General features: G+C 46.6%; 2 protein-coding genes and 1 pseudogene across 3 annotated transcripts in view; all 3 read right to left on the bottom strand.

Annotated features, from left to right (window-relative positions):
- The window catches only part of LOC309550683 (uncharacterized protein), a 3,164,715-nt gene that overhangs the window by 2,019,753 nt on the left and 1,127,414 nt on the right, over positions 1 to 17,548 (bottom strand). The gene's annotated exons all lie outside the window — the stretch shown is intronic.
- The window catches only part of LOC309550699 (uncharacterized protein), a 114,845-nt gene that overhangs the window by 25,188 nt on the left and 72,109 nt on the right, over positions 1 to 17,548 (bottom strand). The window contains exons 5-6 of the mRNA XM_082251033.1: positions 12,708 to 12,805; positions 12,471 to 12,618 (exon numbers count right to left, since the gene is read on the bottom strand). Of these exons, the coding sequence (XP_082107159.1) occupies positions 12,471 to 12,618; positions 12,708 to 12,805 (246 nt within the window). The remainder of the gene's footprint in view (positions 1 to 12,470; positions 12,619 to 12,707; positions 12,806 to 17,548) is intronic.
- On the bottom strand, positions 603 to 10,595 carry LOC309550037 (annotated as a pseudogene). Its single transcript has 3 exons — positions 10,304 to 10,595; positions 7,183 to 7,189; positions 603 to 2,184 (listed from the first exon to the last, which is right to left on the bottom strand). The product of its transcript is annotated as an uncharacterized misc_RNA (transcript).

Raw genomic sequence — 17,548 nt, 5'->3', positions numbered from 1 at the left:
TAAACTAAGGGGTGAATAAGTAGAAATTTGTGATAAGCATTTGTCCAGCCATGAGGAATTCTAGCCACAACTGAATTAACACAATGATTTTCTATGATAGTCAGCTCCATCGAGTGGCCATAATGGGGTATTTTTTCGTGAAAAACCTCCATCAGGAAAAATAGAGCAATACCTCATTATGGCCACAGATGAAGCCAAAGATCATAGGAAATCACGGTATGAAATAAAAAACAACCAACATTTGTCACAGCTGGGCAAATGCAGGTCACATTTGTTTTTTTTTTTAATGCTTTTAAATAGACTTCTAAGCGTTTGTAAAAGCTTACGCCACAAACTTTACTAAGAAAAGGTATTTACTCTTCATCCATGTCTTTGGTGATCTCTGATCTCCTTATGAACTGTTTCTTACATGATGAAGATCAGCCTCGGAGACTAAATCTGAGGTGTACATCAGGGTGTGCTTCTTCCCCACATGAGAGCTGTGATGTCCAGCAACATTCATACAGAAGACTTTTCCCGCACTCAAAACACTAATACACCTTGAGGGTTATGTGGGATCCCTGATGTACAGGAAGACAGGACTTCAGTGAGGAACAATTCCTTCACTCAGGACAGGAAAGTGGCTTCTACCTCGTGTGAGATCTCTGATGTTTGGAAAGATTGGACTTCTGTGAAAAACACTTCCCGCACTCAGGACAGGGATACGGCTTTTCCCCCGTGTGACACCTCTGATGTGAGACAAGTGCTGATTTTTGAAAAAAACATTTCCCGCACTCAGAACAGGCATACGGCTTCTCACCCGTGTGCAATCTCTGATGATTACGAAGTTGGCACCTTTCTGCAAAACGTTTTCCGCACTCAGAACAGAAATAGGGCTTTTGCCCTGTGTGAGATCTTTGATGTCTGTAAAGATGGGGCTTCTGTGAAAAACATTTCCCACACTCAGGACAGGAATACGGCTTTTCCTTTGTGTGAGACCTCAGATGTAGGACAAGTTCTGCTTTTTTTGTAAAATATTTCCCACACTCAGAACAGGAAAACAGATTCTCCCCTGTGTGCAATCTCTGATGATTACGAAGATGGCACCTTTCTGGAAAACATTTCCCGCAATCTGGACAAGAATAGGGCTTTTCTCCCCTGTGAGATCTCTGATGTCTGTAAAGATTGGACTTCTGTGAAAAAAATTTCCCACACTCAGGACAGGAATACGGTTTTTCCTCTGTGTGAGACCTCTGATGTGAGACAAGTACTGATTTTAGTGCAAAACATTTCCCACACTCAGAACAGGAATACGGCTTCTCACCTGTGTGTGATCTCTGATGATTATGAAAATTGGACTTCTGTGTAAAGCATTTCCCACACTCATTACAGGAAAAAAGTTTCTCAGGTGTGTGCAATTTCCGATGATGAGAAAGATTGGACTTATCTGCAAAACATTTTCCACATTCAGGACATGAAAATGGCTTCTCCCCCGTGTGAGATCTCTGATGTCTGACAAGTTCAGATTTTTGTATAAAAGATTTCCAGCACTCAGAACAGGAATACGGCTTCTCGCCTGTGTGTGATCTCTGATGATTATGAAAATAGGACTTCTGTGTAAAACATTTCCCGCACTCATTACAGGAATAACGTTTCACGCCTGTGTGCAACTTCCGATGATGATTAAAACTGGACCTATCTGAAAAACATTTTCCACACTCAAGACAGGAAAATGGCTTCTCCCCTGTGTGAGTTCTCTGATGGTTGACAAGTGCAGATTTTTGTAAAAAAGATTTCCAGCACTCAGAACAGGAATACGGCTTCTCCTCCGTGTGAGACCTTTGATGTGTGACAAGATCTGATTTATTTACAAAACATTTCCTGCACTCAGGACAGGTAAACGGCTTCTCCTCTATGTGAGATCTCTGATGTCTGTAAAGATGGGACGTATGTGAAAAACTTTTCCCGCACTCAGGGCAGGAATACGGCTTCTCCCCTGTGTGAGATCTTTCATGCAAATTAAGTTGAGATTTAAATTGGAATCCCTTCCCGCACTCAGTACAGGGAAACCTCTTATCTGTTGGAAGGACGGCACCGTCCGTCACAGTCTGAGGTTCCTCAGGATAAGAGGAATACGATGGTCCGGCACCGTCCCTCACAGTCTGAGGTTCCTCAGGATAAGAGGAATACGATGGTCCATCTACACTGTGTGGTGCCGGATGGACATTTGAGGTAGCCGGGTTTTCTCCTGGACTATACTGTGTGATGTCCTCATCTTCTACATCACAGTCTGGAGACAAAGTGAGACAATCCTCTGAGGTTTTCGTCATCTCCTGGCTATGCACTAAAATAGAAATAAAAAGATTATTACTACTGTGAAATTAGAAACTTCTATGCTAAAAGCGGAAAGTGATTATGTTGCTAACCCTGGCTTGCACACACGAGAGGCATGGATGTATAAACTCAGAGTATGAGCTCAGGTTATTGGATCTTACTAAAAAGAAGATGCTTTATGCTACCCAACAAAAAAACTGTTAAACAAGGTAACAAAGATGGCTGTTTACTTGCTTACTTTGCTAGGTCTGAATCCGTTCCCCACTTCGTATTCAATCTACTGGGCGGATTGGCACTGCCCCTCACGAGGTTTTGGATGGTTTCCGGTCTTTCTTTACCGACCTTTATGCTACAACGGTTCAATACTTATATATTTGTTTATCAGAGTATTTGGCACAGGTATCCCTCTCTTCTTGGGGGGAATTGGATGCACCTTTTTCCATTGAGGAGATTGTCCTTGCCATTCTGCAACCACCTGCTCACAAATCTCCAGGCCTCGATGCCTTCCCGGCTGAATGGTGTGCTTCATTTAAACAATTACCGAGTACCTTTCTTTTTTGTACATTCAATGAAGCACTGGATTCAGGTGTTCTCCCTCCCTCTATGTGGAAAGTGTTGATTGTTTTTCTTTTGAAACCTCACAGAGACCCTCTTAGATCTAACTCTTATAGTCCAATTCCCCTAATAAATGTGCATGTAAAGGTTCTAGTAAAAGTATTGGCGAATCGATTGAGTAAGGTGGTTGTGAACTTGGTGAAAGGTGATAAGGGTGGCTTTATACCTGGTCGTTCCACTAGAATGAACATTCCTAGATTATTTTAAAATTTGAAATACCCTCATGATTGTTCACCTGTAAGGCGTTTGATAGTTTTAAATGGCCCTCACTTTTTTTGTGAGGGCCATACTAAAATATTATGGCTTTGATCCGCGTATGATAGCTTGGATACGTCCAGGGCCGGTGCTACCAGTAAGGCAATTTAGGCAGCCGCCTAGGGCGCACTGACACCAGTTTCCAGGCATCCCAAGTCTCCCACGAGGTGCGGGAGCCTCCCGCATAATGCCTGCGGGCGGCTCACTGACACCCGTAAGCACAGCCCGATATTCCGACTGCACTTGTCAGCAGTAAGTGAAGAACTCTGTCAGTGAGAAGAACTGAGCGGCGCCACTGCTTCCTGTAAAGTTTGGCCCCTCCTGTCACAGGCAGAGTGATATTGCACTCCACCTGTGACAGGGGGAGCCATGACGCGATTGGCTGAACAGCGCGCCACTCTGACACCTGCAGCTGTCGTGTCAGTCCCCTGCCTGGAATCCTTCCACGTGCTGATGAGAGGTGGGGATGGGACCAGCATGTGATTGTGGGCAGACCTGAAGAGCACACAGGTAACCTAAGATGGGTCACCCTGTACCCTTGAACATCTCTACGACGGTAGCCAAGCCACTTCCTGTTCATGCCATGCCTCCTTCATCATGCCTTGTCTCCTTCATGCCATGCGGCATGGCATGAAGAAGGAGACAAGGCATGAAGGAGGCATGGCATGAAGAAGGAGACAAGGCATGATGAAGAATGTGGCATGGCATGATGCCTGAGCTTCCTTCTTCATGCCTTGCTTGACTTCCTTCATTATACTATGCCTCCTTTTCTTCATGCCTTGTTTGACTTCCTTCATTATACTATGCCTCCTTTTCTTCATGCCTTGTTTCCTTCTTATAGCGTAACTGGTTTTCATGTACATATACATATAAAACTGGTCTACTGGTTTTTCAGGGAGGGGGGGGGGGGCAGAGGAGGTGGAGTCAGGGGCGGAACCAATGGGGCGGCAAAATTAGTTTTTGCCTAGGTGTCAAAAATCCTTGCGCCGGCCCTGGATACGTCTTCTCAATACTAACCCTGTAGCTAGACTAAGAGTAAACTCTCTTATTACTGATGCCTTCCCGCTACATCGAGGCACTCGACAGGGGTACCCCTACCCCTCCCTTTTATTTGATCTGGTGATAGAGCCTCTTGCTATTCGTAACTGTAATTCCTCCACTAGTAGAGCTCTTCCCATTGGTACGATAGAGGAGCATATTTCTCTCTATGCAGACGACACCTTGGTTTACTTAGCTGATGCCCATGATACCTTATACTCTTTACTACATTCAATTTCTACATTTGGTGAATACTCTGGCTTTTGGGTGAACTGGGATTAATCTAGCTTATTCCCCTTAGACCAGGCGGCTACGTCTATCACTCACCCTGAGTCCAGATTGCAAGAAGTAACCCTATTTAGGTACTTTACCGGTATTTTTATATATTACCAATAATATGTGTCCTTTAATAACCCAGTTGCAGCTTCAAACTAGGCAGTGGATGGACTTACCATTAGACCTAATGGGCAGGGTCAATGTTTTTAACCACTTCTCGCCTGCATGACGTCATTAGACATCCTAGACTTGAAGTAGCCTATATGCATCATCCAGATATCTTGTTCAGCCGGCGATTACCTATTGTGTAAAACCCATCCTAACAGGTGATAAGCTGCTGGATGGCTTTTACAGGAAGTAGAAGAGAACGTCCCGACCTCCGCTGCCCATCGGCACTTCTCCTGTGCGATCGGAGAGCCTGAGATTCCATCCGGCGGTGGTTACGGGTTATCACAGGGCTGGCCGAGGACTGGATGGTCTCTGGCCATCTCTATGATACTGGGAGGCCATAAGAGACGTCCTGATGTAATTTCCAGCTCTGGCAGATGCTGTCATTTTTTCCCCTAAAAAGCAAAGATCAATTTTTTTTTTATCTCATGCTTTCCAGGGTAGAGGAGATATCTGGGGTCTTAGAGATCCCAGATGTCTCCATAAAGAGGACCTGTCATGCCTTATTTCTATCACAAGCGATGTTTATATGCCTTGAACAATGGCTGAATGCTCTGCAAATAAACAAAGTCTTGGGTGTGGGTAGATATCCTCTTCATTCTGACGCATTTCAGAAAAGGTTAGTTTCTTTCATCAGGGGTAGAGTAGAGGAAGGATGGCATAACTATTCATCCAGCAAGTAGGTGACACCAAGAGCACCAGTTAATACATTTTAAATCAATTAATCATCATTCACCATCACCAACCAATGAGACTACACCGCCTGGTCCCCAAAAGGGACCCTAGCATCAAGATTCTCAGTTGCCTTTAACTACTTCAATACAGGCCACTTTCACCCCCTTCCTGCCCAGGTAAATTTTCAGCTTTCAGCGCTATCACATTATGAATGACAATTGCGCGGTCATGTGTAGCAAGGTTTCCAGGCCTGTGGCCTGATGTGGGTCTGCCATTAGAACCGTTACTCTCTCCAGCCCATGTGAGCTGTGGCCCTGGGTGTGATAACTGAAGCAGCGACAACTCAGGCATCTTTGTTTGTGGTTTTTATTTAATTTAAAGGGGATGGGAGAAGGGAATGAGTGGGCTACTCCTTGAGGCTTGAACTAATTACATGTGGGACTTTGTAACTGAAAAATGCCCGTTGGCGCTTCCTTGACGCCAGCCGGCGCCAGCCAACGCTCACTGAATCTGAGAACACTCTATTATCCAAAAAGTGTTGAATCCCCGACTTATAGTCCTGTAGATCCAAGACTGAGAGCTGTAGAACTCCTGACACTGCTGTGCTATAGAAGTCACTAAATACTGTCCCTTGCTTGGTACAGCTTGAGGTAGTATCTTGTAGAACTCTGTGTAACTGTTGCTTTACTGGCACTCTCTGTACAATTCAGGGCCCGGACTGCCGATGCCCCCTTTACAACTTCAGGGTCCTCAAGAGCCAGTGGGGATACTTCTCCCTTCAGCAGGCGCATCTGGAAGCCCTGACACCCTACCTAACAAATCACAGCCCTGCTGTTAGGCAGATAAGGCCCACTATATCTTTACGTAGCACCTACCTGTAGGGTGCTTTACATGCAACACTGTACCCATATGAAACTTTAAAAAAAAAATTCCCACTAATAAGAGCTTTCTTTTGGTGGTGTTTGATCACCACTGGGTTCATTTTTTGCTAAACAAGTAAAAAAAGACAGAAAACTGCGAAAAACGTTTTTCTTCGTCTTTGTTATAAAATTTTGTAAATAAGTACGTTTTCTTCTTCACGGATGGGCGCTGATGAGGCTGCACTGATGGGCACTGATGAAGCAGCATTGGTGAGGCAGCACTGATGATGAGGCACTAATATACAGCACTGATAGGTGGCACTAATATGTAGCATTGTTGGACACTGATAGGTGGCACTGATAGATGGCACTGATAAACAGCAATGATGAGGAGGCACTGACAGGCATTGCTGATGGGCACTGATTGGCATCCCTAATGGACACTGATTGCTATCCCCGATGGGCACTGAGCCATCTCTGATGGGCACTGATTGCCATCCTTGATGGGTCTACACTGATAATCAATGCACTGATTATCAGCACAGACCCTCCTGTCAGGAGAGCTGCTGATTGTCTTGTCAGCAGCAATAGAGGAAAAGCAGATAAACTGCACTTCCTGGGTACGATGTGAGCAGCTGTGTTTGGACACAACTGATCACATGGTAAAAAGCCTAAGTCATAGGCTCTTTACCAAGATCGGAGGTGCGGTGTGACAGAGCAACACGCCGCACTACTGATCGCCACACTGTGCGCCCTCAGGGCACATGCAAGCGGCTTATCATATGACGCCCAGTCAGGGAAAACGAATCCCCCCTGACCGCCATTCTGCTATAGGCCAGGCGGGATGTGGTTAAAGTCCCATTTTGTGGGCATATCTCCTTTTGTACTTAGAAACAATGCTAAGATGGGCTGATCCTACTAAGCTCATTTCTACCTACTACTCTGACCTTAGTAACGACTCCCTCCCCTTGTATAAACTCACTTTCCAACTTAGGAAAACAAGAAAAGTATTTAGTAAAATATGGGGTAGGTGGCTTTCTAATCCCCTTAATTTGAGGGGATGATTTCTGGTGTCTGATTCCCAGACTTTGGTAAGAAGTAACAGGTGTGGAAAAATTGGGCTTTGGGTGTTGGTGGTGCCTTTACACCGTAACCCTATAGAGATACTTTTGATGAAAGCAAGAATTGGCCTGGCTGTAAAAATTGCACCTGTCAAACAGGTGTGGAAAAATTGTCCCTCAGGCGTCAACTGTGCCCATGAAATGGTTACCAATAAAATTCTTCCAAATAAAATCAACACTTATAAAGCAAGGAAGCTTTCCACATCCCAAAAACACTTAATTGGCGACAATGGCATTAGGGGCTTGATAGCTGCTGCTAATCCAGGAATGATTTATTTTGACAAATGTCAGCCGGTCAATGGATTCCGTGGAGAGACGTGCTCTTATTTTTCACAAAACCTCCGGCAGCCCTGAATAACCATTCAGAAAAGACACTGGATGCAAGGCAGCCCAATTGTATACTGGGCAAGTTCTGGCCAGTGGTCTATTTTCACGACCTAGTAACCCAGTGGATTGTTGACTAGAAAGCTCTATCTTTCTGTTTTTGCCCCTACATAATCTTCCACAATATGATGCAGACACTACCGATGGGATGTGGAAGCTAACAGCATGGGCGTGGAGGACTAAAACAATTTTGAAAGGCATTACTGAGACTGAGGCGGCCCTCTTTTCCATTGCTCCTCCTTTGACCAACAGAAGCCTCAAAACTAGCTTTTTCATGAGTCTGTAACCTATCAAAGTCTGAAAAGGCATTACATAAACTCCACTTTAAGGTGTCCTCAAGATATATCATCCTCTGCTCCCTCTGTGGGGATAGGATGAGTTCCGAGACTTTCCCATTGTAACGGTGGTCAAGGAGGGTTGCCAACCAATAATGATCCTTCTCCTTGATGCCACGAATTCTCTGGTCCTTTCACAGGCTTTGAAGAATAAAGGAGGCCATGTACCGCAAATGTGCAGAGGCAGGAGAAGCAGAGTTCTTGGGGTCACTGAAGATTACAGTATCTTGAACTGCGTCCTCCCAGGCACGTACTACTCTCAAGAGTTCTGGGGACGGAAAACCACCCCTTAGTGTTTGACCTATGTATTCTTCTGCTTCAATGCCTACAAAACTACCAGAATCGTCCTCCCTCTTCTCTTGTGTGTTGCAAGAATTGTGTCTGCATAAAGCGGGCCTTTAAAAGAAATGAAGTCCACTTGTTCCTCCCGCTGCTCTACCTCAAGTGCCTTGTCCCTAATGCCAAGCAGAGTCTGCTTCAGCAAGAACACAACAGGGATTGTGTCACGCATTGCATTGTCATGGCTCACCAACCTTGTGGCATCCTCAAATGGTGACAGTACAGTGCAGGCATCCTTTATCAGCAGCTGTTGGTGTGGGGAAAAAAAAGTAGAGCCACCCTGAGCCTATCGTTGTACCATACTGACACAGGTACTCCCTGACGGCCCTCTGCTGCATTTGCAGCAACTGCAGCATTGCCAAAGTTGAATTCCACCTGGTAGGCATGTCATAAATCAGGCAGTTTACAGGCAGGTGGAATTCCCGCTGACTTTCAGCCAACCAAACACTGGCTATGTATAACTACCTGAAATAGCTACAGACTTTTCTGGCATGCTTTAGACGATTTTGCAACCCTGTGTACCTGTTTAAGAAGTGCTGCACCACCATATTGAGGACATGTGCCAGGCATAGCACATGTGTCAGCTTTCCCTGTTGAAGGGCGGACAGGAGGTTAGTGCCATTATCGCACCCCACCATTCCAGGCTCAAGCTGGCTTGGTGTGAACCATCCCTGGGCCTGCCCCTGCAGAGGTGAAAGAATCTCTTCTCCGGTGTGGCTCTTGTCCCCTAGACAGACCAGCTGAAGCACTGCATGGCATCTTTGAGTCTGACTCATTGAATAGCCCCTTAAATGCTTAGGGGGGTACTGGTGGTTTATAGGACAATTCAGCAGAGGAGGGCATGGAGGAGGAGGAGGTGGAGCTGACAAATCTCACATCATCACCACCAGCTATATGGAAATGTAGCGGCAAAACAAGCTCCAGCACTAAGCCCTGTCCTGCATTCTTCTTAGTTGCAAGCAGTTACCCAGTGTGCTTTGAACTAAATTTATTGTCCCGAACCATGCTTGCTGGACCAAGTTTGAGCAGTAACGTGGACCTTGCGGCTGACTGCTCTGCCCAATGATGCCACAACATTGCCTTCCAAGTGATGGTACAGAGCTGTAATGGTCTTACGTGCAAAGATCTAGCAACTGGGCACCTGCCATCGTGGTACAGCACATTTTTCAAATTCATGGAAGGTGGCAGATTCCACCAGATGCAAAGGTAGGAGTTGTAAAGCCAGCAATTTGGACAAGCTGGCATTTAGACACTGGGCATGTGGGTGGCAGGGAGTGTATTTTTTTTTCGCTGCAGCAGCTGGGGCAGATAAATTTGCCTGCTTTACTCTACAGCTGGTGATGTGCTGCTGGCAGACGTGCTGCACGGACCTGTGACACCCTTCGCCATACCATCATCCCTGTCATGCTGCTGAGAGGTCATGAGATATAGTGGGGATAGACCTGAAAGGTGAGAAGAAGAATTGCGTCTTTTTTGTATGTCTTATAGGTGCTCTTGCAAATAGGCGAAGTGGTGGGAGGTTAAATGCCTTGTCAAGCATGTGGTACCCGAATGGCTGGTGTTTTTGCCACGCTTGATCTGCTTGAGGCAAAGTTTGCATTGCAACAATGCGATCGGCTGCACATGTGCTAAAAAAGGCCCACACAGCTGAGCTGTGGAAAGTGGGCCAGGAGATAGCAGCTCCACAATCTGTCTACTCTCTTCTCTTCCATGATGGCTGCCTCTGGAGGCCATCCTGCCTTGTTAGGGTTTTGCCTTATCCTCAATTTCCTCTGCTCTATCTGGAACCCAAGTCACATCAGTGGCCTCATCATCATCATCCTCTCCATCCTCATCATCAGTAGAGCCAACTTGGCTAGGGGAACATGACTGCCAATTTGTTGTTCATCAGTGTTCTTCCCTCTCTGTAGGCTCATGTTCCTACCTTCCTCAACCTTAAGAACCAACAACAGAATCAATGTAAGGACAAATTGGGTCTGGAGCGATATTCCAGTGCTAGTTCTGGGCTTTTCTTTCTGGGGTCTAGCGCCGTTGGTGTAGGTGATGTTGGGGTGTATGGCACTGCTGGTGGTTGCCTGGTCTTGTAATCGTCCTTTCCTTTTGGGAGGGACTGTTTCCTCCTCCGATTCAGTCCTTGATCCACTACTTTCTACTGGCTTGTATTCTGAATTAGAATCGGATGGTGAGAGTTCCCTGCTACTCTCATTATATGACATAATGTGATATACCTCCTCACAATTTGGACATGGCGGCTGATATGAGGCTACGATGAATAGACTGATTGGTGGCAGTGATGTTGACTCTGACGGTGATACTGATTAGGCTGCACTGACAGATCCACTGATGGGCAGAAATGACAGATCCACTAATGGCGGCACTAATGGGCTGCACTGACAGATCCACTGATGCGGCACTAATGGGCTGCACTGACAGATCCACTGATGGGCAGCAATGACAGATCCACTAATGGCGGCACTAATGGGCTGCACTGACAAATCCACTGATGGGCAGCAATGACAGATCCACTAATGGCGGCACTAATGGGCTGCACTGACAGATCCACTGATGCGGCACTAATGGGCTGCACTGACAGATCCACTGATGGGCAGCAATGACAGATCCACTAATGGCGGTACTAATGGTCTGCACTGACAGATCCACTGATGAGCAGCAATGACATATCCAAAAATGGCAGCACTAATGGGCTGCACTGACAGATCCACTGATGGCGGCACTAATGGGCTGCACTCACAAATTCCACTGATGGTGGCACTAAGGGGGTTTTCCTGACAGATCCACTGATGGGCTCTATGACGGATTCTTTGACAGGCTCTATGACAGATCCACTGACGGGCTCTATGACAGGTTTTTGTTTATTAGGGGCCATGTTGTGCACTGTACTGTGTCAGGGAAAAGGTTAAAGTGATTGTAAAGTTTTTTGTTTTTTTTAAAATAACAAACATGTTATACTTACCTCCTCTGTGCAGTTGATTTTGCACAGAACAGCCTGGATCCTCCTTTTCTCGGGTCCCTCGTTGCTCCTCCTGGCCCCTCCCTCCTGTTGAGTGCCCCCACAGCAAGCAGCTTGCTATGGAGGCACCCGAGCCGAGCTGCAGTTCCGTGTGTCCATTCAGACATGGAGCTGGCGTTCAGCCTCGTCCCCTATCTCTTCTGATTGGCTAACTGACTTTGATTGACAGCCGCGGGTGCCAATGGCACGGCAGCTGTGTCCCAGACAATCAGGAGGGAGAGTCCCAGATGGCCGAGGGACTCATGGACATCACTGGACAGAAAAGGACCTTAGGTAGGTGTTAGGGCGGCTGCTATACCCACAAGGTTTTTTATCTTATTGCAAAGAATGCATTAAGATAAAAAATCTTCTGACTTTACAACTCCTTTAACTCACTGTTACTCTGGTCTTCTCACACAGGATTGGTGTTTAAGAAGAAGCCAGGAACAGCGGGTAAGAGCTGTATGTTTACACTTTTGACTGGCTGTGATTTGGACACAGCCGATCACATGGTAAAAAGCCAATTTCATTGGCTCTTTAACCTGATCAGGGATGGGCTGTGTCCTGGGGACACAGCTCATCACTGATTGCCGCACATCTTAAAGGACGTCATATGATGTCCACTCAGGATGGGAAAGCCCAGAGACAGGTTGCACAGTTCACCACACTACTGCCTCCCATCTCCTGAGACTGCACTCAAGGACTTGGGTCTGAGACTATACAGACATATCCCTCCACCCGGCACAGCCAGCAAACAACAGAGCACTAGACACTGGTATGAGGAAGAAAACTCAAGACACTTGCACCAGGTGCCTAGGTCAAGCAATAAATGTGAAGAAAATCAACATTTCCCTGCTACCCAAAACCTAGAATCTACATGAATCCAGTCTAGATATAAAAAATTGTGTCTGCAACACAGAGAAGGAAGATTATCCGAGAGAAATACAGGAATACAAGACAGGAACAAAGCTCAGGGAAGTGACCAGGGTATTACAGGCTGATATCACCCAGTCCTTGCCCTACTCTGGACCAATCAGTGAGCAGTATGGGTGGAGGAATGTGTTTAATGTTAATGACCCACCTGTGCTGATCTCTGTAGGAGTGTCCTCCTCTATAAATGTCCCCGTTATTCCATCCTCCTCCATAGACTGCTGATCATCACTCACATCACTCTCTTCTTCTTCTTCTGCTGCTTTACCCTCAACTTTAGAATCTCTCAGGTTTCCACTCTGAAAATATAATAAAAATGTCACCAATTGTAAGAATGTAGCTAATGTAGAGATCCTAATGATACTATTGGTGATTGCTCTTCATCTACCTGATGATGGTGAGGGATGGTGTGACCTTCTTGTGTGGAATCCCGGGAATACAGAGGACGGGGACATCTCTCTGGTGGGTTCCCATTACTGGATCCATCTGTAGGAAACACACACACTGACTGAATACATTGTTTCTATGTGTTTATCAGATGATGGGGGATCTAGGTGGATCCTCCGTACTGCTCTCTCCTTTACAATAAAGTCTCCTCTTACCCGGTGATGTGAGGGGCGGCCGATTCGCCATCATTACATCCTTGTAGAGAACCTTGTGTCCTTCTAAATACTCCCACTCCTCCATGGAGAAATAGACAGTGACATCCTGACACCTTATAGGAACCTGACACACACAATGATACAGTCACCATCCAGACACATCCCTTCTCTGTTACTGGATAATGTCCCAGAATTCGTGGATGCATTCGGGCTTTACAATGGGACTTCGTCTTCCATAAATCTCCACCAAGCTGTCATTGTGGATAGTGGACAGGATGTACACCTCTCGCTTTTCCCTCCACTTCACTTTGATTCTCAGACTTTCTGATTCCCCCTTTGTAGCATTGTGGTCACTAAATTTTGTGGGAAGACTTTCCTGTTTTTTCAGGCGAAGGTTTTTTCGCGGAACAGGTGGCGGTATAGGGGCAGACTTGTATATTATTTATCAAGGTAGATGGAATAACGTTTTTTGAACAGTGGGAGTGCCAAGTCCCAAAAATTTTTTTGGCTTGATACCGATGTAGGGTGGGCACTCAGGGCTGGAGCTGAAGGTCTTTGCCTTCGTACACACATCCTGAGGCTCTTTTCCAAATTTTGTCGAGTTTCATTCAATACCTGGACCTCTTACTGGGAATATATTGTTTGAATTTCAGCCGGCCAGTAAAGTGGACAAGGGATTCATTCATACAAATGTTTTGGTCTGGGATATAAATTTCTGCAAATCGTTTAGAAAAATTAATTTATTAGTGGGCGTATTTTATCAAATTTATCCTAGTTGGTCTCGGGGAGGGCACTGTAAGTTATCATTGAAATGCATGAAGCGCATGATCATGTCATAGCGTGGCCTAGACATGACAGCAGAACAGTGTTGCCAACCTCCCGGAGGGAAATTTACTGGCAAAACGTCCAAAATTTACGGACGGCACCAATTTTTTACTGGCATTGCAAAAATGTACATAAACAGGCTGTTTTCAGTGCTAAACCGTGCAAATATCAATACTTAAACTATAAACATGTAGATAGTGCTATTAGCAATGTGTTTAGGTTAAACAAAAGTCAAAAACCATATTTCTCCATTAACATGGAGAGGTGAAGGGGGCACATGAGCAGGACACTGATGTCCTCTGCCCCCGGGCCCTGACTCCTCTCTCTACTGCTCAAGTCTGCAGTGCGCTGCTAGCTGTCGGACTCGGGGGGGGGGGAGGGGGTGAGAAAGAAAACCAACGGAGCTTCCCCTTTTTTGCAGACTGAGTGCCAGCCACACATTGCCCCCCAATGATAGCAGAGTGCCAGCCACACATTACCCCCAATGATAGCAGAGTGCCAGCCACACATTACCCCCAATGATAGCAGAGTGCCAGCCACACATTTCCCCCCAATGATAGCAGAGTGCCAGCCACACATTGCCCCCAATGATTGCAGAGTGCCAGCCACACATTGCCCCCAATGATTGCAGAGTGCCAGCCACACATTGCCCCCAATGATTGCAGAGTGCCAGCCACACATTGCCCCCAATGATTGCAGAGTGCCAGCCACACATTGCATCCAATGATTGCAGAGTGCCAGCGATCCCCTAGCACTTACCTCTCTCGCAGCTTCTCTTCAGTCCCCGGCTCCCCGCGGCGCCTCCTCCTCGTCCAATGGCACGGTGTTTGCCTTTCGGCCAATCAGGAAGCGGGAGGACCCGCTCCCTGATTGGCCAGGAGGATGATCCGTGTGACAATAGCGAATTCTCATTCGCTATTGTCACAGAATGGGCGGGTCTCCGAGTCCACTCCACACACAGTGAGTCCACACGCTGCACGCACTCACTGTCAGCGCCAGCGGCCGGCGGGAAAACTTGAATGACGGCGGGGGCGGAGGCAGGGGCGGGGCGCAGGCGGACCTGCTGCATTGATCATCTCTGTGCGAGAACTCGTTAGTCGGGAATCTTCGGAACTGCGCGCCGCACATGCGCAGTTCCGACCTTGCCGCCGCCGCCGTAGATTTACGGGCACTTTTCTCCTGCTACGGGCATTTACGGGCAGGAGAAAAGTGCCCTGTTTTAACGGGCTGTCCGTAAATCTACGGGCGGTTGGCAACACTGCAGCAGAATAAATTGGCAAGTGATGGTTGGGGTGGGTGGACCAGTAGGCATGCACTTCAGTTTTCGTTGTAAGCCCCATATTAAACGTAAGGGCCAAAAAAAAATGTAACTCCTCCATTGTGAGACATCGCCAATTAAACATACGGGCAAAGGACGAATTGGGGTTAGTGGCGATATATTGGTCTGCAAAAAGGTTAATTTGGTCCATGATGTAGTGCAGTAAATCTTCAAGGAAAAACAAGTAAAAAAAAATAAATTTCAGAAAAATTATGATTGCTAGGCTGCACAACTGGCTGTGCGGTGAAAGGAGGGATTGCAGCCGACCCTGAGCTGGAAAGCAGCCATAATGGGTTTGCCAGGGCACCTGGAAGATGGGTTTGGGCCCTGATTCTTTGGGTCTGGTGCTATATTCCAGTGCTGGAACTGGGCCTTTCTTCCTGGGGTCTAGTGCCGTTGGTGTAGGTGCCGTTGTGGTGTATGGCACTGCTGGTGGTTGCCTGGTCTTCTGATCGTCTTATTCTTTTGGGAGGGACTGTTTCCTCCTCTGATTCGGTCCCTGATTCACTACTTTCAACTGGCTTGTATTCTGAATCAGAATCGGATTGTGAGAGCTCCCGGTTGCTCTCATTATCCGACATACTAAGGATTTTATATTCCGCCTCACAAGTAAACTATTGGATTTATATACTTTTGGACATGGCGGCTGATGGGAGGTTGCAATGGATACACTGTTGATGGACGGCAGTGATGTTGGCTCTGTGATGGGTGACACCAATTAGGCTGCACTGACAGATCCACTGATGGTGGCACTAATGGGCTGCACTGACAGATCCACTAATGGGCTGCGATGACAGATCCACTGATGGCGGCACTAATGGGCTGCACTGACAGATCTACTGATGGCGGCACTAATGGGCTGCACTGACAGATCCACTGATGGCGGCACTAATGGGCTGCACTGACAGATTCAATGATGGCGGCACTAATGGGCTGCACTGACAGATCCAATGATGGTGGCACTATGGGCTACACTGATAGATCCACTGATGGTGGCACTAAGGGGTTGTCCTGACAGAACCACTGACGGGCTCTATGACAGAACCACTGACGGGCTCTATGACAGAACCACTGACGGGCTCTATGACAGAACCACTGACGGGCTCTATGACAGAACCACTGATGGGCTCCATGACAGATTCACTGATGGGCTCCATGACAGATTCACTGATGGGCTCCATGACAGATTCACTGATGGGCTCCATGACAGATTCTCTTTTTTTAAGGGACATGTTGTGCACTGTACTGTGTCAGGGAAAGGGTCAACTCACTGTTACTCTTGTCTTCTCCTCACACAGGATCGGTGTGTAAGGAGAAGAAGCCGGGAACAGCGAGTAAGCCCTGTATGTTTACACTTTTGACCGGCTGTGATTTGGACACACTGTATTCATTGGATTTTTACCCTGATCAGGGATGGACTGTGTCCTGGGGACACAGCTCAGTACCGATCACCGTGCATCCTAAAGGATGTCATATGAAGTCCACTGAAGATAGGAAAGCCCAGAGACAAGTTGCAGAGGTCCCACACTACTGCCTCGCAACTCCTAAAACTGCAGTCAAGGACTTGGGTCTGAGACTATATAGACATATTCCTCCTCCCAGCACAGCCAGAAGACAACAGAACAAGTAATCCTGGGAGAATCTCTATGCCAGAGATCTTACTAGACCCGAAGAAAACTCAAGACATATGCCCCAGGTGCCTAGATCAAGCAATGAACATGAAGAAAATCAACATTTCCCTGCTAGCCAAAACCCAGAATCTAAATAAATCCAGCCTAGATTTGGAATTTGTGTCTGCAGCACAGAGAAGGAAGATTATCCAAGAGAAATATAGGAATACAGGATGGGGAACACAGCTCAGGAAAGTGGCCAGGGTATTAAAGGTTGATATCACCCAGTCCTTTGGACCAATTAGTAGCAGTATGGGTGGAGGAATGTATTTAGTGTTTATGACCCACCTGTGCTGATCTCTGTAGGAGTGTCCTCCTCTATAAATGTCCCTGTTATTCCATCCTCCTCCATAGACTGCTGATCATCTTCAAAATACGTCTCTTCTTCTTCTGCTTTACCCTCAACTTTAGAATCTCTCAGGTTCCCACTCTGAAAATATAATAAAAATGACATCAATTATAACAATTCAAATAATGTACAGATCCTAATGATACTATCCGTGATTGTTCCTCATCTACCTGATGACGGTGAGGGGTGGTGCGACCTTCCTGTGTGGAATCCCAGGAATACAGAGGACGGGGACATCTCTCTGGTGGGTTACCATTACTGGATTCATCTGTAGGAAACACACACACTGACTGAATACATTGTTTCTATGTGTTTATCAGATGATGGGGGATCTAGGTGGATCCTCCGTACTGCTCTCTCCTTTACAATAAAGTCTCCTCTTACCCGGTGATGTGAGGGGCGGCTGATTCTCCATCATGACGTCCTTGTAGAGGTCCTTGTGTCCTTCTAAATACTCCCACTCCT

The sequence above is a fragment of the Pelophylax lessonae genome (assembly GCF_965119305.1).
Source record: "Pelophylax lessonae genome assembly, chromosome: 3".
In the NCBI taxonomy this organism is placed as follows: Eukaryota; Metazoa; Chordata; class Amphibia; order Anura; family Ranidae; genus Pelophylax; species Pelophylax lessonae.
Note: the sequence above shows the minus strand (reverse complement) of the source record. Positions and strands in the feature narration are given on the sequence as shown.